At 48.1% G+C, this 23,922-nt stretch overlaps 1 protein-coding gene across 1 annotated transcript in view; it reads left to right on the top strand.

Moving 5' to 3' along the window:
- The window catches only part of LOC142584396 (uncharacterized), a 72,338-nt gene extending 54,599 nt beyond the window's left edge, over positions 1-17,739 (top strand). Inside the window, exon 4 of the mRNA XM_075694539.1 lies at positions 17,357-17,739. Within this exon, the coding sequence (XP_075550654.1) occupies positions 17,357-17,585 (229 nt within the window). The 3' untranslated portion in view covers positions 17,586-17,739. The remainder of the gene's footprint in view (positions 1-17,356) is intronic.
- Positions 17,740-23,922: the final 6,183 nt, after the last annotated feature.

Genomic DNA, 23,922 nt, shown 5'->3' with positions numbered 1-23,922 from the left:
TTCCGACCACCGTAGCGGCAGGGTAATAGTTGTGCTTTAGTGTTACTTGCTTTTCTGAGCACAAGTTCGCCCAATAAAGAGTAAAAACCACTCGCAGCTTGTGCGAATGCCTTTCTTTACCTGTTACTACGTCACAATATGTATATTTTAAAGTCCTTCGTTAAGGAGTTTTACAAATGTATATTTTTATCGTTTTTTTTTAACAGGCATCCTTGCAATTAGAGTTGCAAGGTGTCTGCACGTGCCTATCCACAATGCCTGGTGGGAAAGGTTCAATTGGGCCACATCGCACAGGCTCTCTGTCGTGGTTGTGAAGTTGGTGACGATGTTACTACACGCAGGCTTAATTGACTGGCAATGTCTCTCTCTCTCTCTCTCTCTCTCTCTCTCTTGTATTTGCTAATATGCCTTTCATATTCTGAACCTTTCATATAAACGTTATGTTGGTGAACGGACGTTCGGTCACTGAAGCCTGCGGAAGGCGGTTATTGCAAGCACTTTCTTAAGCGCTACGGAACTAGGTTTCTCCACTTTTTCGCAATAACATTTCCGTCGGCAACCCGAAACTTTCGCTTCGCTTTCGTTGTATTTCCTTCTGTATTTCCGTGCGTGACCTTGCAAAAATGCAGTGCACGGAAATACATCAAATCGGCACACAGGAACTGCTATACACATATTTCGTCTGTATTTCCTATTTCCGTTTGCAGACCTTGCAGACGTTATGCGCGGAAATACATTGAAACGATACACAATTCCCTCGAATTTGGACACCTCTGGTCTTTCTCAGAGACCGCTGTGCATACATTTCCCTCTATATTCCGGTGGATTACCTTGTCAGTGTAATGCGCGGCAATACATGAAAACGATACGCAAGGCTTGTCGCGTGCATTTGGACGCCTCTCTTCGTTCTCAGGGGCCGCTGCTTTTCCTTCCTGTGCGCCCGCGTTGCGCCGAATGTTGTGAGCAGCTCTGTCTGCGTGTCCTTCACGCGCTGGCCCACATCCGATCTGTCGCGTGCATTGTGTCGGCTTCCTTTACTCGAACCAATCGATACGCGAGCCGCCGAGGTACGTGAAAGCAGCCGTAATTCGCACATGCTTGTGTCCTTGGCGCAAACCTTATGCGAAATTCCGCGGGCGGGCTTTCCCACACTTCTCCGCTGTGTGCAACCGAGATGACCAACTTCTTCGCGCTTCAAGCTGATCGAAGGTGTCAGTACGTATGTTCTGGCGAAGGCGGCGGCCATTCTTCTTTCAACGCCCCCTTCCGCGCCACCTTTGCAGATTCGACAGCACTTCGAGCTCGAGGTCGGCCATCTTGGTTGCGTCAATCTATACTTCGTTTCACAATAACCTGCCACTGGGTAGTGAAAGCCACGAAGCGTGCTCTGTGCTGACGACGCTCTGACGGGAAGTGACAGACGGTGGCGTGTAGGAGTACGTCTGTTCGCACGATTGCGATTGGCTTACAACAGCTGTGGAAGCGCAATATTATTGCAGAACAATGAATAGGTGTTTCTCAATCTAGTTAGGCATCCAGGAAGTCAGTGCTGATTTGAAATTTCTGGCGGTTTGAGCAGCAATGGCAACAACTTACGTGCGGACATTCTGGATTCAGGCTTCATTATCGAAGGTTTGGTTTGGTAAACGCGTTTCTTCGGGAAGCTCGAAAAGTGACATTGTGTCAAATCAGAGATGCGAGAGTTCGCACCGAGACTACACAACACGGAGCGCTCATATAACGCATCATGTCCACCTAAAACGAGTCGCGTGAGTCCACCTAAAATTCCGTCACTGTCTACCGTCTTCTGCCGGTCGTCTGCAAGACAGAAAGCTTTCGGTTCCCTTGCGCAATTCTCTTAGTTAAAGGGCTATTTTAGAAGTTATGAGATGGTCAGTTTCAAGATTTCGTGTTTATGTGTGGCAATGTTGGAATACGGAATGTGAATAAGTTTTGAGACTTTACACGAAATTCCGCTGAGCTTGAAAGCGAGCATTTCGGCTCTGCAGCCGAAATTGGAGGGCGAACAGAGAGATGGGAATGTTTCGATATCGTGGTTCATACAGCGAAACTAAGGCTTTACTGCTTTCAACTGAATAAGGTGAAAAGTAGAATAGAGCAACTGTGTTATTATAGAAGTGTATATAGTCAGTATATATATAATAATATTTACAACTGTGTTATTATAGGAGTGTATATAGGGTGTTTTATTTTTTTAGGTGCGAAAATTAAAAGAAATAATTACGTGTGACAGCACAATTCTAGCGCTCGAGCTCAGTTACTCAATGAGGCAGCTAGTACTTCTACAAAAAAATCAATATTCTTGAATAATTAACATAATTACGCTGATTAATATTTTAATTACATTACGGCATATATTTCCATCTACGTAGCTAGTGATCTTGCAATGTATATCCACTTGGAACCAATTCTTAGCATGGCACCGGTTTCGAGATATGCGTCGTCATATTTGGGGTAAAAAATGCGTTGTTCCACTTAATTAAAAAAGAAAACGTTGTTTTATGGATTGCAGCACGAAAATAACTGGAACGACTGGAAATAACTGGAAATAACTGAAGGTTAAATTTTCGCTATCTGCCACAAGCAATTTCTTAAAATTTGGGGCAGAAAAAAAAAAGGAGAAAACAACAACAACAAAAAAAACACGTGGTATAACTACGTCTCACGAACTGTTTTCTGTTATGGGGGAAGGAGGAACAAAGGGCTGTCCTTGATACAAAAAAAAAATAATTTAGACGGGAGAGGAAGTCGGTCGTATATTGAAATTCCGTGCAGAACTTGCATCAGAATCAGCGTCGCGTTACCGAACCCCCCGCACGCTCGAGAGAGCCTTGTCCAAATTTTAGTTCGTCGTCGGTGAATAAAAGGAGAAACAAGACTGACCAAAGGTCCGCTCTTAGGGCTCTAACTCTCGAAATATCAATTGTCTGTGGCCGCGACAAGTGTCGGCACCTGAGAGTTTTAATCTGCAACTGTCCGATTTTTGACATACCATCCCATCTCCTACGGCGCACAACACGATCTGCTTTTAAAGGGAACACTGCATTCGTATTCGGCAATCGAGTACAGCTGTGTTATCACGCACGAAGGCCTCCATATTATTTCTGAAAGGATATCTGCACAGCCCGATATCAGCAGCTCGCTTTTTTTTTTTCCCCGAAAATGTTCGAAGAACTGGGGTATGGTTAAACCCACTAAATTACCAGTTAGGTGCGCCCTTTAGGTGCGAGTCTTACTGTACGTTGGCCTAATCGAAAACGGGACCTTTCAAAGAAGAGCTCATATCGCACAGCCGCACCTTTAATCACAGCGGCGGCGGCCGAAATAATTGAAGTCTATAGAAAAGCTTGAGCTTGGCGTATATATGCTCCGTGGGCTGCGCAATGTGTGCTAAGCATTTTCCCGAGTGCATGACATTTTTTGTATCCTTCACTTTAGCCTTATGTTATAAACGCGTACCAACGTAGCTAAGCGGACGTATGTATGGCTAGTGTTCGTGATTAAAAGACTAGAATTACTATATAATGAAAGCGACCACTCCATCCCCCCTCCCCCCTATATTTGTTTAAACCCAACGTAATAACAAAAACTCCGAATCACGAGGGAGGGGAGGAGGGAGGGGGGGGGGGGGGCAAGCCTGTGGCGGCAACGTATAACGTCTAGCCACCGACGTTGCTGAGTCGTCCGTGACTCGCTTCTTTGAACGACTTTCGAGTGTGATACGCTTTAAACTACCTCGTTGTAAGTGTTCCTACTGTGTCGATGCCGAGCCCGCCGCGGCAGCTTAGTCGCCATGGCGTTGCGCATGCCAAGCACGAGGTGGCGCGTTCGATCCCGACTTCGCTAGGCCGCATTTCGATGAAGGCGAAATGGCCGAAATGCACAAAATACGCTCGCGTACTTAAATTTAGGCGCGTGTTGAAGACGCCCAGGTACGGTCAAATAAATTAATCCGGAATCCATTGTTACGGCGTGCCTCAGGATCGGGTCGTGGAACACTCCATCCAATTCGATGTCGAACTTCGCATTCTGGCCCTTCTCCCTCTCGGAGAAAGATAACTCAAGCCCAGTGATCGGCACCACTTCCTGCACTGGTTGTGTCGCGCGAGTCATTCAAAGCCTGACACCTTTCTCTGAGCAAGAAAGAAAAAAGAAAACGAAAAAGCGACGACAACAAATGGCAGCCCTCACACACGCGATCCAGTTTCCGGTGCGCTACCGGTTATCGTGCACGATGGGGGCGTCATCACGACGAACCGTAGCGTTCGCCTGACCAAACCTACACAGCAACCGTTTCCCACCACTGACCCCCATATAGCCGGTTCTGTACGTTCTCCTTGATGGGTTACGCCGGACAGTGTTTCCTCGGGATAATTGCCGCGATTTGTACTTTTACATGGACACGTAACGGTCAGGCTATAGGGTGAGTTTGGGAAACGTCGCGCGCAAGCCACGTATCTATACGCACGGAGAATACGGAAGCGCGGGTTTGGATAACAAAAGACCTCTCCGCATGGAGCTCGCAATCGCAGGCCACGCCAGTCTGCGCTTCCAGACCGCGGTGACCTCCATTCGCGTAAATACGGCACGCCATTTCTTCTCGTGGCGCAGAACGCGCGAGGACCTCGATCGCGTCCGTTACTCTGCGTGAAGCGATTCGCCGCAGGATGCGGATTGTAGGGCCATGTGCGCGCATTCGGTAACTATGTGAGTGAACAACGAACTTCGCTATTGCGAAGTTAAGCTTTCTTCAACGTCGTTTCGCACAAAGACAAACGACCTCCAAATTTCAAAAGCTCCGCAGGGCTCCACTGAGCTGCTTTACGGTGCCGAATCGGCGTCACGCTTCGGATTTGTGCTATGGCCTCCGTGCTGGCGTAGCTCTTGGCTTCAGCCACACCTCACCTGTAATCAAACTATGCCTACCTAATCCGGTCTTGAAGGAAGAATAGGTGACCTTAGGCTATCGGAGATGTGTGACGGGAGTTTCGAGTGGTGAGAAAGACGTATAGTCCGGCCTGTTTCTTTTCGTTCCGTCATGCGTATAGTCACCAAAAGTAAGTGTTCGACGGTGAGACGCCGTGGCGTGTTTGTAACGTCTGGGAAGTAGCAGCCTCGTGACGCCTATAGGATCAGTTCGATTTCGCCATAGCAGCCTCCTTGTTGAAATTTGTTCGGCACGAGAACTGCAGTTCACCCTCCGTGGTTGCTCACTGGCTATGGTGTTGGGCTGCTGAGCACGAGGTCGCGGGATCGAATCCCGGTCACGGCGGCCGCATTTCGGTGGGGGCGAAATGCGAAAACACCCGTGTGCTTAGATTTAAGTGCACGTTAAAGAACCCCAGGTGGTCAAAATTTCCGGAGTCCTCCACTACGGCGTGCCTCATAATCAGAAAGTGGTTTTGGCACGTAAAACCCCAAATATTATTATTATTAGAACTGCAGTTCGAAACACTTGAAGACTTCGATGTTATCGCTCACGACGAGAAGTTTAATCATGCCCCGACGACCAGAACGTCGTCGCGCGCGCGGTTTTCGCCAGCTCAGTGAGTTACGCGCATTGTCGTTATCCCGCAGGCACGTGATTAAAGCTGGCTCCGCGCCGAGTAGTATAGTCGGGTTTTCGTTGAGATTCCAGTACACTACAAGTCCTTGAAGGCAGCCGAGGAGAACACTTGTGTCCAGCTTTCGGTGCGTTGAATCACCAGGACTGACGCACCAGGTGACCGCCTCGAAACTCCTCGGGTTGCTTTAATGTGAAATGCTGGAACCGACCCCGCCGTGGTATACCAAAGTGGCTATGCATGGCGTGGCCCTTCGGAGTTCGAGGTAGCGAGTTCGTCTCCGGCAGCGGCGGCAGCATTTCGATGAGCGCGAGAGGATGAAAAATGCCGATTTATGTGCACGTTGAAGAACCCCAGGTTGTCGAAATCAATTCGAAGTCCCCCCACAACTGCGTGCCTTATAACCTTATCGTGGTTTTGACACGCAATACTCCAAAATTCATGATATTTAAAAGGCAGGAACCGACCTTCGAATAGCAGAACGGTGCGTAACAACTTACGTCGGTATACCCTCATTCAAGTTTGATTGCAAATCGCTAGAGCAATCAGTTATTCGCGTGTAATGCTTCAAAATTGATTAACTGTGGCCACCAGCGAACGAAATGTGTTCAGATTTCGATGGTTCTGCACTTGCAGATTACTACGGCTTTCCAAGAACACTTATTTCCGTACATACATTTCCGATTTCGTTTATGCCGGGAAGGACTCCTCTGTAGGAAGGCCGCTGTTACCAAGGTGCCGAACTGAACCGATACCGGTTCAGCTGAGCCGAATCTGTATGTTTTCAGCCATCTTGGAATCGAACCGGAACACTCTGGAGGAACTGTTTCGAATCGGTTTGACATCTGGTTCAGCCCAGGATCGTTTTTTTTTTTGTTTTTTGTTTTTGCTGAAATTACAAGGTAGTGCAGGCCACTGCGCCGATGGCAGTAGACGACGCTTCTGTGGCGTCAATTTGTCGCCCCGCGCACTGTAATCTCGGTAACAGTCACGTGGCTTGCCGCGCCGATCTCACGGACTGACCCGAGTGTAGGCATCGTCGGCTCGGGCTGCCTAGACAGAGCATCGCCGACGTTGCATGCTGCTTCTATTCAGAGTGAAAGAGGATTGTATTTCTAGGAAGGCAGAGAGGTCGGCCTTAAGCCTGCGTACTCAAGCCTATGCACTTAGCGATGGGAGAGGGGAAAGAAAGAACGACTGGGGGCTTGGGGAATGATGATAACAGCAATATTTGTGCGGTAAATGCTGGTCGTTAACGCAGCGGCAGACTTATCTGTCTTGAATTTAGTCCTGTGTTGTGAAGAAATCCTGTCACAGCCCGTACTATTTGGGTATCACGTTTCTGGTGGCGCCAAGGACGCAAAATAAAGTCCTCTGAAGATAAGCAAGTGTCTAGTCGCGTGTTGGGGGCTTGCGTGTCTTGCCGGCAGGGCACTTACACGTAACCGCTATGCTGCAACAACACAGTGCAGAAGATCGAGCAGTTTTATACAACTTAAGCTACGTACCGCTTCACAAGTATTCCAACTTGCGCGTTGGAAATTGTATAACTTGTTTAAAATAAACGATTACAAAATAAAACAAGAATACAGTAGGACCAACTGGCGTAGTTCGCACAATACTAAAAGCTTCCAGGTGTCCGCAGCGATAAACGCATCGCTTCCTGACCTAACGTGACAGGGACGCAGAAATCTGCATAAAGTTTTCCGACGAACCGTGACGGTCCCGCCTGACGTCACCGGTCGGAAGAAGATCGACCGTCGTGTATACAACAATCCCTTTCTCGCCGTTGACCCGGCTGCCGCGCCCACCTACGGCGCCGTGTATCAGTCGGATACACGGAGCGAATGCGTTGACATTGTGACGCAATATTTTCGCATCACGCGCTCGCAGAGCCGCGCTCTTAAAGCTGCAACTTCTTACAAGAGAGAGAGAGAGAGAGAGAGAGAGAGAGAGAAGGAAACGCGGCGTATAGGAAGAGAACGATCACGCAAATCCCCGGGCGGAGGATATTACATATTCCCGAGACAGGAGCTCGGCGTGCACGTGAGCACGCAACGCGCTGTTGTTTGCTGTCGCGTGCTCGCCGACCGGCCGATCCTGCGTCTCCTCCATGTGCGAAATTCGCTGCAGACGCGAGGCCTGCGTAATCGTCGCGAACGTGCGCCAGCGGTATACGCAGCACTTTCTCGGCGTGGCGCTTAGGGTGTATAGTATGAGGTGGGGGAGAAAGTGGTGGGTATTGGAGGTAGTATCGGAGGGGCGGAGGGGGCGGTGACATCTTGCTCGTGCGAGACGCGCAGTGTTTTCTTTTCAAAAGGACACGACGGGCCAGCGTTCTGCCTCCCCCCCCCCCCCACCGCCCCCCACCCCACCTCTTTCAAAATTCGGAGGACGCGCGCGCTCGCTCGCCTGACCGCGAGAAGAGACGGCTGGTTCATCGTCGGGGTTCTCGACGCGAATTCTGCATAATGCCATACAGCAGCGGCAGTCCCGGCCAGGCAACACCGGCCAGGTCCTCTCGCAGCAGTGCCAGTATATACGCGCGCGGAGACACACAAAGGGCCGGCCGTCGGCTACACAGAGCGCGTGACCGGAGTATTTGACGCGCCCGCTTCTTTTAAGGGCAGTAGGCTCACGAACGGAAGTGCAATCCGCCGCCTATGTGTGCCAGTCAATATGGTAAACAGTCGGTCGTGCTGCGCGCTTGGGGCGCGCGCGCGCGGTGAACCTCCTTTTCTCGCGTTCGGCGAACGCTGCCCGTAACTCTCTCTCCCTCTTTCGTGACCGGCGCTCAGGAGTAGCAGCAACAGCAGCAAACAACGCGAGTTCGAGCCGTGCGACTCGCGCAGAGCGGGGCCGCACTGTGACGCCGCTGTCAATCAAGGCCGCTGACGCGGCTCCGTGCGTGTGTGCGCACGGGACGGCAATGTCCCTTGTTGCTGCAGTCGGCCGCGCCGCGCAAGCCGGCCGGTGCTCCCCGCATTCCGAAGCGTGCGCACTGCTGTCGATCACGTTGCTGCCTCCCCCCCCCCTGCCCCCCCCCAAACGCCGGGCATTCGAAGATATATGTTTCTGTAGCACAATAGACGAAAGCGTCAATGACGGAGGCTCGCCGCTAAATCTACACGCAGCGCCGACCGCAAGGAGCGCATTTCAAACGTATTCTCAGCGCCCTGTGGCTTCAGTGTGGGTGCGCTTCCAATGGGGCGCACTTCGGAGTCGGCGGGTGCATGCCCTGCACTCCGCCGTGTGCACGGTGCTGTCACACCGCTGGAGGTCCTTCTGTAATGTTCAGACGCTCGAGTAATATATAGGTAATACGTAGAACAACCGGCAAGGGCGCGAACGACGAAGGTACGCTGCCACGTCCATATAGAGAACGTATTCTCGGCATGTTCTCTTTCAGGCGTATTCTCGGTGTGCGGTGTTGTCATTGTCTCCCACAGGACCTGCCCGGGGCCTTGGGCTTTAAAGACGGGGGAAAGGTGAATGAATATGGAGCTAGTGGAAAATAGTGGAATACGACTGGCGAGTGGTGATTGTGCTGATGGCTGCTCTGCCTGAGCGCCGCTTTCCAGAGCGCGAAGCACCCTGGTCCATTAGCTCACATTCGCGCAAAAAAGCTAACGCAACACTTCCTCTCGCATTACACCTCCAGCGGGCTTTCAGGGAACACAAGATCTTGCGTATTTGCGTTAGGAAATCCTCTGTTCATCAGTTCGCCAAGTAATCTCTACCTCTCTGCACTGGAGCACCGGCAGTAGCAGAAGTCATACTTCGCGTCGCCTGTCCTAATGCGGTTTCTTCTGAGGGGGTTCCGGCCTTGAAAAGCCGCGCAGGGCTGAGAGCCGATCGGGCCTCCGGATTCTGAGTAGGATGGCGTGGTTTCATTGCGGTCGAGCTCGTTAAAAGAAATATGACTCGTACGGAAAATTCCAGAGGGAGCTGTCAGCGGCGAGTGGTCTCCTTTTGATGGAAGTAATATACTTGAACATTCCATGGTTTGTTGAAACGAGCTGTGAATATTAAGGGCGGATGATTGAATGATTGACTGATCGACTGATTGGTTGATCCAATAAATGTTTGTTTGCACGCTGCCGAAGGGGGAGAAAACGGATAATGGCGGACGGGTTATATTGAACGGTTTAACAAGCACATCTCATTAGCAAACGCCCTGAGAGCCAGTTCAAAACTATTTAGTGGGTCGGTAAGCCGGCTGGATTTATTCAGGTAGTGTAGTTAGTGGGTGCTGGTTAAGTGATCGTAGATGACATGCCTGGGCAGCGGAGTGGAAAAGGTGAGCTGCTCTTGGTCGTACATACGTGCGGCAATATTGGCACACGGCTGTCAGTGCGACCGTATGGTGGTTGATACTCAGCAGAGAAGTAAAAAATGAAGGAGCTTTGTAGCACCAGTTAACACCTTGTCTAAGCGGAGATGTTCATAGAATCGATCCATTCATTCATTCACCCCGCTGTCAAGAAAAAAATATATATAGACTGTCCAAATTCATCTTTATAAGGATCAGACAATTGTAGAGGTTAATGTAGAAGTTAATCTCCGCACTCTTGCGGGGGGCCCTTGCTCTGTTACCCCTTTAGGCTTTTAATTTGTTCTGTCCACCGCAAACTTCGTTTCACTCACCACATTTCTTGCATCTTCAGAATCAAGAATTCGCGTACAGCTGCAGAACGGGTTACAAATTTTCGATTCTACGCTGAGATTTTTTTTTTTAGTTTACAGAATGTGGACTCAATCCGAGAAATCATTACAGGAGCCTCACATATGAGAACTATATTTGAGCTATTTCGAGTTTAACGTATCCAGCCACTTGAAAAATGCTCGTTTGCCCGATGTAAAGCGTGGTGAAAAACAGTGAAATAAGTCAACCCGCTACATGATGCCATACTAACACAGGGAGCAAACATTTAGATGTTTATATGGGTTGTTCAATAAAGACTGAGACTTATGCACTGAAATCCTGAATTCTTAAAATTTGGCATCGGCACTTTTTATACCTTTCAATAAGCTCCCCAGTAAGTGAAATGAACGCATCCTACCGTTTCTACGAAGCCTGGATAACATGAGTCACGTCATCTTTTAAAACCTATTTGAAAGAGAGAGAGACACAAACGTTTATTGATACGAAATGCAGAGAGGTCGGCCTGAGGTACATTCCTCTATACAGCTACTCTGTGCTGGGTAAAGGGGAAGAGAGTCACGTCATGTTTTAAAACCTACTTGAAAGAGAGAGAGACAGAAACATTTAATGATACGAAATGCAGAGAGGTCGGCCTGAGGTACATTCCTCTATACAGCTACTCTGTGCTGGGGAAAGGGGAAGAGTAGTGAAAGAAAACTCACTTAAAGATCCCCTCCAATGTGTTAACTATAAGTCTGGTTCCATGTCATGTTTCATTTCAAAGTGATGTAATTTTTTTTAACCGCTCAGAGAAGCGTCGCAACAATTCGCTTACCTGTCCTACAGTCCAGACGTGGCACTCTCGGACTACTTTATGAACCTCACTGTGAAAAGGGGCACTACTTTGACAGGAAACAGGATGTAGTTTAATTAAAACAGTAGAAGTGATTTGAAGTAGGTGTCAAGAGCCTTTGCACTCCTTTCTTTTTGCTAATTCCCTGTATCCTACCCTCACGCAATATACTCCTTCGGCCTTCGGGAGCCTGTGAGGTAACCTAAAATATGACTTCAATCACGTTATCTAGGCTTGGTAGAAACGATAGGACGCGTGTATTTCACTTACTCGGTGGCCTACGAAAGGGACAAGAAAGTTCCGATTAACAACTTCCAGAAATAAAGTTTTGATATAGCACGAGTCTTTATTGAACAGTCCTCGTGCATACCTTCCAAACTTGTTTCTATTAAAACGCTTTACAGAAATTATGCGAAGCTTGCAGCACACTTCCAATCAGAAGTGTTTCAAGATGTATGCGGCACATTTCGAATGTCTTTATACTTTCATCAGTGCAAAAAAGGTGAGGCGTGCAGACAGGACACAAGAGAAGTGGACAACACAAACGCGACTGACACGTGGTGATACCATTCCAGAGCTCGCGCAGATGAGCTTTGTGTCTTCTTTTCGCCTCAGTGCTCCCTTCAGTTGATAGTCGGCGTTCGTGTTGTCCACTTCTCTTCTGTCCTGTCTGCAGGCCTCACCTTTTTAACGCGATAGCGTTAAGGAGCTCGTGTCGCAGAAAAGCCGGTGTCGTCGGCGTCGGTGTCGGCGTCCGCGGCGTTGGCCGTGAGCGATAAATCACGGCAGGCACTTCATAAATAAAAAATTGGAGGACGCTTAAGCTTCGCCTTCAAGAGTGGAACGCGACAGCGTTCCCGTCGACCCGCCAAGGGGTATTGGGCTACGGCGCAGCGACTACGCGCCCCGCATCGGACGCGGTGAGCGTCGAGCAACGCAGCGTTCGGCGCGACAACGAAATGAGCAAGCAACGCACGCCTGAGCCTTAGAAACAGCTAGTTTCTAAGGCAACACCGCGTTCACTAGAGGCGCTTTTGTACCGCTTTGAAGCATCGAACTCGTGGCTCAGTGCAATAAAGAAAAAAAAAAAACTCGTGGCTCAGTGGTAACGTCTCCGTCTCACACTCCGGAGACCCTGGTTCGATTCCCACCCAGCCCATCTTGGAAGTTGCTTTTTATTTATGAAGTGCCTGCCGTGATTTATCATCATCATCATCAGCCTGGTTACGCCCACTGCAGGGCAAAGGCCTCTCCCATACTTCTCCAACAACCCCGGTCATGTACTAATTGTGGCCATGCCGTCCCTGCAAACTTCTTAATCTCATCCGCCCCCTGCTACGCTTCCCTTCCCTTGGGATCCAGTCCGTAACCCTTAATGACCATCGGTTATCTTCCCTCCTCATTACATGTCCTGCCCATGCCCATTTCTTTTTCTTGATTTCAACTAAGATGTCATTAACTCGCGTTTGTTCCCTCACCCAATCTGCTCTTTTCTTATCCCTTAACGTTACACCCATCATTCTTCTTTCCATAGCTCGTTGTGTCGTCCTCAATTTGAGTAGAACCCTTTTAGTAAGCCTCCAGGTTTCTGCCCCGTAGGTGAGTACTGGTAAGGCACAGCTATTATATACTTTTCTTTTGAGGGATAATGGCAACGTGCTGTTCATGATCTGAGAATGCCTGCCAAACGCACCCCAGCCCATTCTTATTCTTCGGATTATTTCCGTCTCATGATCCGGATCCGCCGTCACTACCTGCCCTAAGTAGATGTATTCCCTTACGACTTCCAGTGCCTCGCTGCCTATTGTAAATTGCTGTTCTCTCCCGAGACTGTTAAGCATTACTTTAGTTTTCTGCATATTAATTTTTAGACCCACTCTTCTGCTTTGCCGCTCCAGGTCAGTGAGCATGCATTGCAATTGGTCCCCTGAGTTACTAAGCAAGGCAATATCATCAGCGAATCGCAAGTTACTAAGGTATTCTCCATTAACTTTTATCCCCAATTCTTCCCAATCCAGGTCTCTGAATACCTCCTGTAAACACGCTGTGAATAGCATTGGAGATATCGTATCTCCCTGCCTGACGCCTTTCTTTATTGAGATTTTGTTGCTTGCTTTATGGAGGACTACGGTGGCTGTGGAGCCGCTATAGACATCTTCCAGTATTTTTACATATGGCTCATCTACACCCTGATTTCGTAATGCCTCCATGACTGCTGAGGTTTCGACTGAATCAAACGCTTTCTCGTAATCAATGAAAGCTATATATAAGGGTTGGTTATATTCTGCACATTTCTCTATCACTTGATTGATAGTGTGAATATGGTCTATTGTTGAGTAGCCTTTACGGAATCCTGCCTGGTCCTTTGGTTGACAGAAGTCTAAGGTGTTCCTGATTCTATTTGCAATTACCTTAGTAAATACTTTGTAGGCAACGGACAGTAAGCTGATCGGTCTATAATTTTTTATGTCTTTGGCGTCCCCTTTCTTATGGATTAGGATTATGTTAGCGTTCTTCCAAGATTCCGGTACGCTCGAGGTCATGAGGCATTGCGTATACAGGGTGGCCAACAATCTGTCCACCATCCTTCAACAAATCTGCTGTTACCTGATCCTCCCCAGCTGCCTTCCCCCTTTGCATATCTCCTAAGGCTTTCTTTACTTCTTCCGGCGTTACCTTCGGGATTTCGAATTCCTCTAGACTATTTTCTCTTCCATTATCGTCGCGGGTGCCACTGGTACTGTATAAATCTCTATAGAACTCCTCAGCCACTTGAACTATCTCATCCATATTAGTAATGATATTGCCGGCTTTGTCTCTTAACGCATACATCTGATTCTTGCCAATTCCTAGTTTCTTCTTCACTGTTTTTAGGCTTCCTCCGCTCCTGACAGCATGCTCAATTCTATCCATATTATACTTCCTTATGTCAGCTGTCTTACGCTTGTTGATTAACTTCGAAAGTTCTGCCAGTTCTATTCTAGCTGTAGGGTTAGATGCTTTCATACATTGGCGTTTCTTGATCAGATCTTTCGTCTCCTGCGATAGTTTGCTGGTATCCTGCCTAGCGGAGTTACCACCGACTTCCATTGCACACTCCTTAATGATGCCCACAAGATTGTCGTTCATTGCTTGAACACTAAGGTCATCTTCCTGACTTAAAGCTGAATACCTGTTCTGTAGCTTGATCTGGAATTCCTCTATTTTCCCTCTTACCGCTAACTCTTTGATCGGCTTCTTATGTACCACTTTCTTCCGTTCCCTCCTCAGGTATAGGCTAATTCGAGTTCTTACCATCCTGTGGTCACTGCAGCGCACCTTGCCGAGCACGTCCACATCTTGTATGATGCCAGGGTTAGCGCAGAGTATGAAGTCTATTTCATTTCTAGTCTCACCGTTCGGGCTCCTCCACGTCCACTTTCGGCTATCCCGCTTGCGGAAGAAGGTATTCATTATCCTCATATTATTCTGTTCCGCAAACTCTACTAATAACTCTCCCCTGCTATTCCTAGTGCCTATGCCATATTCCCCCACTGCCTTGTCTCCAGCCTGCTTCTTGCCTACCTTGGCATTAAAGTCGCCCATTAGTATAGTGTATTTGGTTTTCACTCTCCCTACCGCCGATTCCACGTCTTCATAGAAGCTTTCGACTTCCTGGTCATCATGACTGGATGTAGGGGCATAGACCTGTACAACCTTCATTTTGTACCTCTTATTAAGTTTCACGACAAGACCTGCCACCCTCTCGTTAATGCTATAGAATTCCTGTATATTACCAGCTATATTCTTATTAATCAGGAATCCGACTCCTAGTTCTCTTCTATCCGCTAAGCCCCGGTAGCACAGGACGTGCCCGCTATTTAGCACTGTATATGCTTCTTTCGGCCTCCTAACTTCACTGAGCCCTATTATATCCCATTTACTGCCCTCTAATTCCTCCAATAGCACTGCTAGACTCGCCTCACTAGATAACGTTCTAGCGTTAAACGTTGCCAGGTTCATATTCCAATGGCGGCCTGTCCGGAGCCAGTGATTCTTAGCACCCTCTGCTGCGTCGCAGGTCTGACCGCCGCCGTGGTCAGTTGCTTCACAGCTGCTGGGGACTGAGGGCCTGGGTTTGATTGTTGTGTTCATGGGAGGTTGTGGCCAAGTACTGCACCAGGGTGGCCAATCCTGCTCTGGTGAGGGAGTGCGTTACCGGTTCTGGTCACCGGGATCAGGCCACACTCCAGGCCTGTTTGTGCAATTTTATCAACACGCGGATTTTTTTTTAATCCGGTGGAAAATTGCCGGCACCGGGATTCGAACCACGGACCTCTTGCACGCGAGGCGGGTGTTCTACCCCTACGCCACCGCTGCAATTCACCGCCACCGTGATTTATCGCTCACGGCCAACTCCGCGGACGCCGACACCGACGACACCGGCTTTTCTGCGACACGAACTCCTTAACGCTATGGGGAACCAGCGCTGCAGTTTTCACGGCGCCTGCAGCGCCGCCCTGGCGGTCAGAACGTGCACAATGCAGCCTCCCCCGCGGACGAAAATTGCGTTGCGTGCCCTTAAAGTCGAAGGAAAACGAAAGGGCGCCGACGATACTGTTGCGTATACAAGTGCCACAACTAAGTCGGGATGAGGGAGGATGTATCCTTCTGCGTCTTTCCATCTAAACCCTACGAACAAGAACGGAGGCGGCGTTGGATCTAAGCAGTCAGGCGAGCGGAGTAAGCTCCCGTCTTGTCGCCTTGTCAAGCGGTGTCGGGCTGGTTTCTAAATCAAATTTCGCGTGCATCCTTGGTTTATTCGATAGTGAAGACGGTCAGCCATGGCAGACAGTACCAAACAGCAGAATCTGCAGTCGGTATTTCGTCGGAAACAAAATGAGCAATAGCATGCACCATCCGGCATATGTACCATTTTTCCTTCGCAATGCCACCGCCAAGCCCCTTCCAACGCCACCGCACCAAGTGAACGATACGAAAGGTAAAAATTATCCATTCATTGCCAAGAATTATATGGGAGGGAAGCTGCCTTGTAATACGAGTTGTATGCGCATAGTGCCGGCGCGCGCGCGACTAAGCCACCTACGTGTTTATAAAAATGCGCATGCGGATGAGGACTCGGCGCTGAGATGCATCCTGCAAATTTATGTAATTAGTGCTAAATGTAGCCAGGATTGTTACGGATCAAGCAGCGGAGCACTCAAACCTTTGCTTGCGCGAGTCAGCTGATGCGATAAAGCTTTCTTCTCCATTGACTGCTGTGGCGAAGTAACATCAGAATTTTTTATGTCTAGCCAGAGAAATATGGAATATCTTCAGGCCAACTAATACTTACGAAACCATAGCGCAGCACGACCGGAGCCATAACGGCTAGATTTGCGAGGCAAGCAGCCACGCAAGCATGGCATCGATACACAACGGAACCGTTAAAGAAACACGTGCTCGTCGCGACGCACTGTGAAAAATATATAAAGCTTAAAAAGCTTCTTTCGTCATTTCTTCACTTGATGGCGCTAGCTTCTTTACAAAAACTCCACTTGAAGCGGCGCGAAAACGGAACATACGAACTATAATACGGCTGCGTATGTGTCGTCTGGTTGTGTGGCTGGAATATGCCGCGTTTCGTCGCCAGGGCGGCGTGCAACGCACTCTTTTCGACGCGCCGCCTATACAGCGCTGGTTCCCCATAGCGTTAAAAGCAACTTCCAAGATGGGCTGGGTGGGAATCGAACCAGGGTCTCCGGAGTGTGAGACTGAGACGTTACCACTGAGCCACGAGTTTTTTTTTTTTCTTTATTGTACCACTGAGCCACGAGTTCGATGCTTCAAAGCGGTACAAAAGCGCCTCTAGTGAACGCGGTGTTGCCTTAGAAACGAGCTGTTTCTAAGGCTCAGGCGTGCGTCGCTTGCTCAGGCGCACATTTCGTTGCCGCGCCGAACGCTGCGTTGCTCGACGCTCACCGCGTCCCATGCAGGGCGCGTAGTCGCTGCGCCGTAGCCCATTGTCTTACACCCCTTGGCGGGTCGACGGGAACGCTGTCGCGTTCCACTCTTGAAGGCGAAGCTTAAGCGTCCTCCAATTTTTTTTTTTGCGTTATGAATCACTACCAATTAGCTCAGCTTTCTGTCGTTCTAAGTTTCATCAGTGCTTTCTTGATTTGTGAAGCGCGATCGCGCGCCGTTGTGCGCACGGCGCCCGAAACGGGGTATACGTCACGCCCCGCTTTCATCTCGCCGCCTCCCCTTCTAACCGCGTCGCGCCGTATTCCGCAGGTCTTCGGCCAGGCTGCCGTTCCCGTCGCGAGGACCGTCGAGTAGCGCCGCGGCGTCGGCAGCGGCGGCCGCGGCGTCTGCGGCCTCGGCGGCGACGTCGTACGTGCCGGTGTCCGTGGTGCTGCCGTCCCAGTCCGAGAGGCATCCGGCGAGGACCATCACGGTACCGCCCGGACACAGGGCCATCATCGTGCCCATCGAACAGGAGGACGACGCGGGCGGGAAATGAAGCGCCACCTGACCCCTGCTCTGCACTCCCGTCATCGACATCTGGACAGCTTCAAGAACCCCGCGAACGGCAGTGACCGGCCCACTTCTTTTCATTCCTTTTCCCCCCTTTTTCGTTCTGTTTGTAAATTTGCGTGTTTTAAGACCGAATAATAAACCACCGAAACGGTTCTCTCTCTCTATTTTTATTGCGCTAAGCAATTGACGCGCACACAGGCAAACTTCGCCGTCGCCGTGGTGTTCCGAATAAAGTGAAAGTGCTACGAGAACGAGCAACCCGCGCGGATTATGTTGCGGGTGCGAGGGCACGCTTCCGAGGGTCGCCGGGGAGGTTGGCGCGCGCCATCTTTCGGGCGCGCCTGACGTCTCCTCTTCGAGTCCGACCGTGGCTGCTCGCGACTGCTCGCGCGGCTGAGCGCACACGCGACCCGCGTGCCGTACGTTGGAAATAATTTGCGGCGGGAAGCGAGGGTTGAGGCCGAGCCGCGATGGCTGGTACCTTCGTGCATACGCGGGCCCATGTGATGTAAGAGGTCGCGCAATCTGTGTCTTGGAGACTTTGCACGGTTGAAATGCTGAAGCGAGCGGCAGCCCGGAACGTTTGTCTCGCGAAGAGCACGCGCGCTCTCCGCCACCGGCGCACCTGGTCACGTCGGAGTTACGACAGCGAGTGCTCGTGGTGATGGACTGAAATCTGCTCCTCTTCATCTGTGCGCGCGTGACTGTCCTATGCTGTCCTATGCTTGTTTAGTCAGTAAGATATTGTTTACTGTAATTTGTACTTCCTATAAAACTGCCAACATAACTTCACGTAATTGTCTAATAATACTTTGCTATCGCTATCAGTGTTTCGACTTTCCGAGCGATACTGCGATTTTTTTTCTTTTCTGCTAAAGGCCGTCCAGCAGGTCTCGGCAGCTCTAGAGAGGCAGCGACCTCGCGAAACCGAGGAGAAGGGGGGAGCACCCCTAGGAAGGGGATGGCGGCCCTCTCGGATCCGCGGAAGTAGCGAGGAACCAAGACCTCGAGGAGCACAATGCACGAGACTGACGTAGTGGCCGCGTCGCGGTAACAGCTTGTCCTCCCTGCGTGGAGGGAGCCTAACCGACTCTGCAGGCATATTTACTAAAGTTGTTCTCTCTCTCTCTCTCTCTGCTGAGTGTACGGTTGAACAAGCGCGCTTTGACGCACCGACGCATTTGTTTCTAAACCAACCATCTTTGTGACGAAACCGTGAGGCTGCTTACTCTGCGCATGCCCGAATATAAAGAGCTATATGCTTGTTTCTTCTACATCGTTAAAGAAACAGAACGGTCTCCAGCGAGGAGTTCCGCACAACTAAACCCAGTTTCAACCGCTTTAGACATTACAGCGATAGTTCTTAAGGGTACTCCAAATTATTGCAGTTTTTGTACCAGGTGCCGGTATCACTAACACCATTGTAGTTATTTCTTTCTTTTTTTGCTTCGTTGTTTTTTGACAGAGCTAATCGCCACAGAAGATAATTATGACGAAAATTAGATGGCACCGAGCAAAAAAGCAAAGATGGAATGACGTTTCGGCAGCTCCCACGGGAGCCTTGTTCACAATCTCGAAACGTCATTCCATCTTTCCTTTTTTGGTCGGTCCCGTGTAATTTTCGTTATGTACCATCCCGACCAGATGGGATTCCGTCAGACCTTTGACTTCAGAAGATAACTATGCTTTTTTTTCATCTAGTGTGTCATCCTGAAGCCGTTCTCACCCGCTGTAAGAACGGTTGGCACTCTATGTTGCACATAGAGGGATCACTGTCCTATTTTTATGACGTATACTCTTGCGATAGACACAAGGGTAAACGATCTTCACGTGTGCTTCATTATCAAAGTATAACTACCAGGAACCTGGAGGAGTTTCGATGCAAAATTCTTGACTATGACTGGATTTCCATCCTCGCAATACGTACAGTGAATGAAACGTATGAAGAATTTACACACACACACACACACACACACACACGCACACGCACACGCACACGCGCACGCACGCACGCACGGCGTCTCTCACGCTCGGAAAAATACTTTTATGTAGCACACATTGAGCAGCAAAAAGCTGTATCGGGAGTTCTTTATCTTGCTTTATAATTTTCTCATTGACACTTTTTATCGACTCGAGATCTCGATACGCTGTCTGCTTTCAAGAGACTTCGGAATAAATTAAATGTAATGCTAAGAAAAGCTAGAGCTGAGTATTATGATAACCTCTTTCTTGGCCTACCGAATCGAACCCTGAACGCATGTGAAAAGCTATAAATGATATTCCCGGTAACCGTCTGACCGCTCACACACATGTTCCAAGTATTACTGTTGCAAACCGCGTCCTTTCGGGTATTGCACTTTCCCCCCACTTTGATAAACACTTAGTAACTAATAAGTATCATGCTCTTCCCAACAACAAAGCCTGTTATGTCACTACACGTATTAGTTGTAGCGTAATATTGCAACCAACAGATTCTTCAGAAGTTTCAAGAACATTTTTTTTTGCTCAAGAACACTCAGCCTGTCGACGTTGGTAACATGCAGATTCGCCCAGGGAAATTTGTTATTGGCATCATATCTCCCTATCTGCACGGAACACTCATTCAACCTTATAAAAGTATCAGGCCCATTTCCTACTGATGTGAAACAAGCAAATGTGTCTTTATTGTTTAAAGAAGGACATAAAAACGATGTCACTAGTTACAAATTAATTTCCGTCCTCCCCGTGTTTTCGATATGTTCCGAAAAAAAAAATTATATCAGGACTTGAGAAGTTCTTCACCGCACGCCATGTCATATCCAAATGCCAACATCGCGAACGTAGTTCTACGGAGTTTGCAATACTAATGCAAAAAGAAATAATAATACGAAATATAGAAACAAATCAGCTTACTCTTTGAATATTTGTAGACTACAGCAAGGCTTTTGATTGGTTCTGAGTCACACGGTTCTTCTCAATGTATATTATTTGTACGGTGTACGTGAAATGCCGTATTCACTTTTCGATATTATTTAACAGGACGCCAACGATCTGTTGGTATTAACGATTTTGCTTCGTCAGTCTAGAAAATTCATTACGGTGCACTCCAAGGCCGTGTTATCGGCCCCTTTTTATTCACTGCGTATGTAAATGGCATTACTCTTCTTGATGCACATGCACGGCTTGGTTCGTACGCTGGTGACGCAAGCATATCGTTAAAAAGAAAGCGAAGAACTTGCATTCTCTTACAATTAACGTTTTAACAAAGTTACTAGATTGGTCGACCGAAGAGTGGCCTTCGCTTCAACGCTAAGAATAACTAAAGCAGTAATTTTTGCACCTAAAAAAACAAACCTGTGCACCCCCCCCCCCCACACACACACACACACCAACCTAGTGCTGATATTTTCATATAGTGAGGTAGTTACCGAGCACAAAATTCTAGGAGTGCTATTTTCAAATCGGATGACATGAGACACTACAGGAATTGACTTCGACAGTTTGTCGAAATGCACTGGCACGCTTTATCGGTGTAACTACTTCTTCCCCACTAAAGCCAAGCTTAAAATCTTTCGTTCGATTTTCAGATTCTATTTAAGTTACTGTACCATGGTGTGGTCAACAACTACAAAATGAAATATTAACAGGTTATTTGTTAATGAAAAAAAAAGGCCTTTCGTTGCGCTAACAACGTATCGTATCTACACCCTACGAAGGAACTGTATCAATACGGCAGGGTTATAACTGTAGAACACTCGCACGCATATCATCTCTCTCATGTACTCTTCCTTTCTAATGAAGCTCTCAAGCAGTACTGAAAAAGCGTTTAACTTTTACCAGAACGTCTTCTCAACGTATTTACTCGGAGACCAGAAAAATGGTACATCATTCCTCCTCTATTTGTTCTTATCAGTTGTTAGCTTATCAAGTACCCTCTTTACTGAACAATCTTCAGGGCCACCTCACTACATGCACAACACTATTACATGATAACCTTCGAAATATTCATCTTAACCGCATATCTTAAATTTGAAAATGACTATGTTCTCGTCTGTGATTATCGAGTCAGAAGTTTTTACTTCTACGTACACTCTATCTAAATGTTCCTTCTATTCACTGTCAAATTTCTTTTTGTACAACTTGGATGTGTGCACGTGATTCTGACGTGATCAAATGTTTCCAAATGTCGTGCACTCAGTATACAAAATTAGTTAACTTGATTGTACCATTGTGGCACGGAAATGCAGTCCTGTGACCAAATTCCATAGCGATTGCTTTGCCATGTTATATGTCATATTGCTAACATCGTCTCTATATTTGTTATTCCTTGCATTCCGTTGCTTGAGAGCTGCTCTTGCTGCATGAAAAATGCAACGATCATATCCATTATACACTGATGGTTCAAGCACTGTGGACGGTTCCGCAGGATCAGTGATTTTTCCTGCGAACGCCACCGCCTTATTTTTCCGTTTCTTTGCTTTTTGTCTCCGCTGTTCTTTCCGTATTCCATTTCCCCTTCCGCTTCCCACAGTGCAAGGTAGCAAACCAGAATCTCTCTCTCTCTCTCTCTCTCTCTCTCTCTCTCTCTCTCTCTCTCTCTCTCTCTCTCATTCTGTCGCCTCTCAGTAGCCCCGTAAAGCTATTTGACACAGCTTTCACGCCAAAGAGACCACCAACATGTGTATATATGTTGGTAAATAAAATGGAATTCCATACATAAAGGTACTATCAAAAAAAAAAAAGAATAAAAAATAATTGCTTCAGTTTTTCATCCCAAATTTACGACTTGCGGACGAAGGTCGCTGTACTGGAGCAGCGACCTGCATCAGATAGGAGTGCTTTAGAGCTCACAAAATTGAAACAAAATCTGGGGTTTTACGTGCCAAAAACGCCATCTTATTATGAGACACGCCACTAGGGGTGGGTCTCCGAATTAATCTCGACCACACGGGGTTTAACGCGTTTCCCAAAGCATGGTGCACGAGCGTTCCTGCATCTGAATGCGGCCGCCACGGCCGGCATCGAACCCTCGACCTCGAGCTCGGCAGCTCAACGTCATCGCAAGGGAGCGAGTGCTGCGGGTGATTTAACGCTCACACCGAAAGCCGCTTACCCTTTTCATGCTTTTCCTTCCTGCGTGCACTCATTCACGCACATAATTCACCCAGTTCGTCATTTCGCTTATAGCGTTAGGTCACTAAATAACTACAGTGAGAATATTCCCGAGTGACCATTTCAGAAAGTGAAGAAGACGTACACAAGTTTCGGCAGAGGGAATAGCCTCCTGAAAGTGTCCTTCGCTGCACTTCTTTACTGCCGTGAAAGCCAGCTCCTCAACGAGCTGCTGACAGTAAAACGAGCATGTCCTCCTTCGATTGTGCGCTGTATTCTTTGGGTAATAGATAGCCAACTATAGCTTAACTCTTTACATTGTTGAGAGAACGAGAGAGAGAAAGAGAGAGGGGTGGGTGGGTTCATTAGCTTCGTACATTTGCAGTAATATCTTTCTGACTCTCTACTCTGTTTGACCAAGAATTATTTGCTGTTCGCCTCTTTGAACATAATTCTTCGGCACTGAGCTAACGAATAATAACTTTAACATTTATTTCCTGACTCAAATTTTGCTAAACGTGCCACAAACGTTCCACTGTGCAATTAATCTTGACAGCACTACTCGAAGTCATGCATTCATTCACGCATATGTCGCTCAAGTTAGCACGGCCATATCTCTCGCGATAGAGTTTTTTTTTTTTCTTTCTAAAAATGGAAATGTCGCGTGACGTCTCAAATTCCTAGTCAGGACGACGTATCTGTAAAATACAACGCCTGTATCTGACCAGCGGACGGGTTTGATAAGAGTTCCACGTGACTTGCTTCTTGCCTTCGTTAACGAGTCTGGTTTGCTGTTCAAGGCCTACGTAGACAGCTGACTGACCGTCGTTAACTGCTTACCCGTCTCTTTCCAGCTATTCCTATATACGAATTCCCCAAGGCCGCCAACACAGGCCAAAGTGTCAACCTCTTCAATAAATATATCAATAATTTATTTAATATTCATCCATGCTAACATTTATAAAGGGAACTGTGGCACTGAGATTGTTCAGCTACCATCGGAATGACGGTTAGCTCGTGACTTTATCTATTTTTTTGTTGATCGAGCGACTTAGGACTACTTGTGACGTTATTTATTACGCTTTGTCTGCCTTCATGGGCCTAAATTTAATTTAGCAATCCAAGCAATCACATTTTACGAAGGCAACAAGGCACGACGCATGTTCGTAATCAAGGCAGACTGTTGCATGTATATCGCAATGCTTTGCAGAATAGGATCAACTTGCGTA

Source organism: Dermacentor variabilis, chromosome 6 (assembly GCF_050947875.1).
Source record: "Dermacentor variabilis isolate Ectoservices chromosome 6, ASM5094787v1, whole genome shotgun sequence".
Taxonomy (NCBI): Eukaryota; Metazoa; Arthropoda; class Arachnida; order Ixodida; family Ixodidae; genus Dermacentor; species Dermacentor variabilis.
The sequence above is the reverse complement of the archived record's forward strand: the minus strand, read 5'-3'. Positions and strand labels throughout refer to the sequence as shown.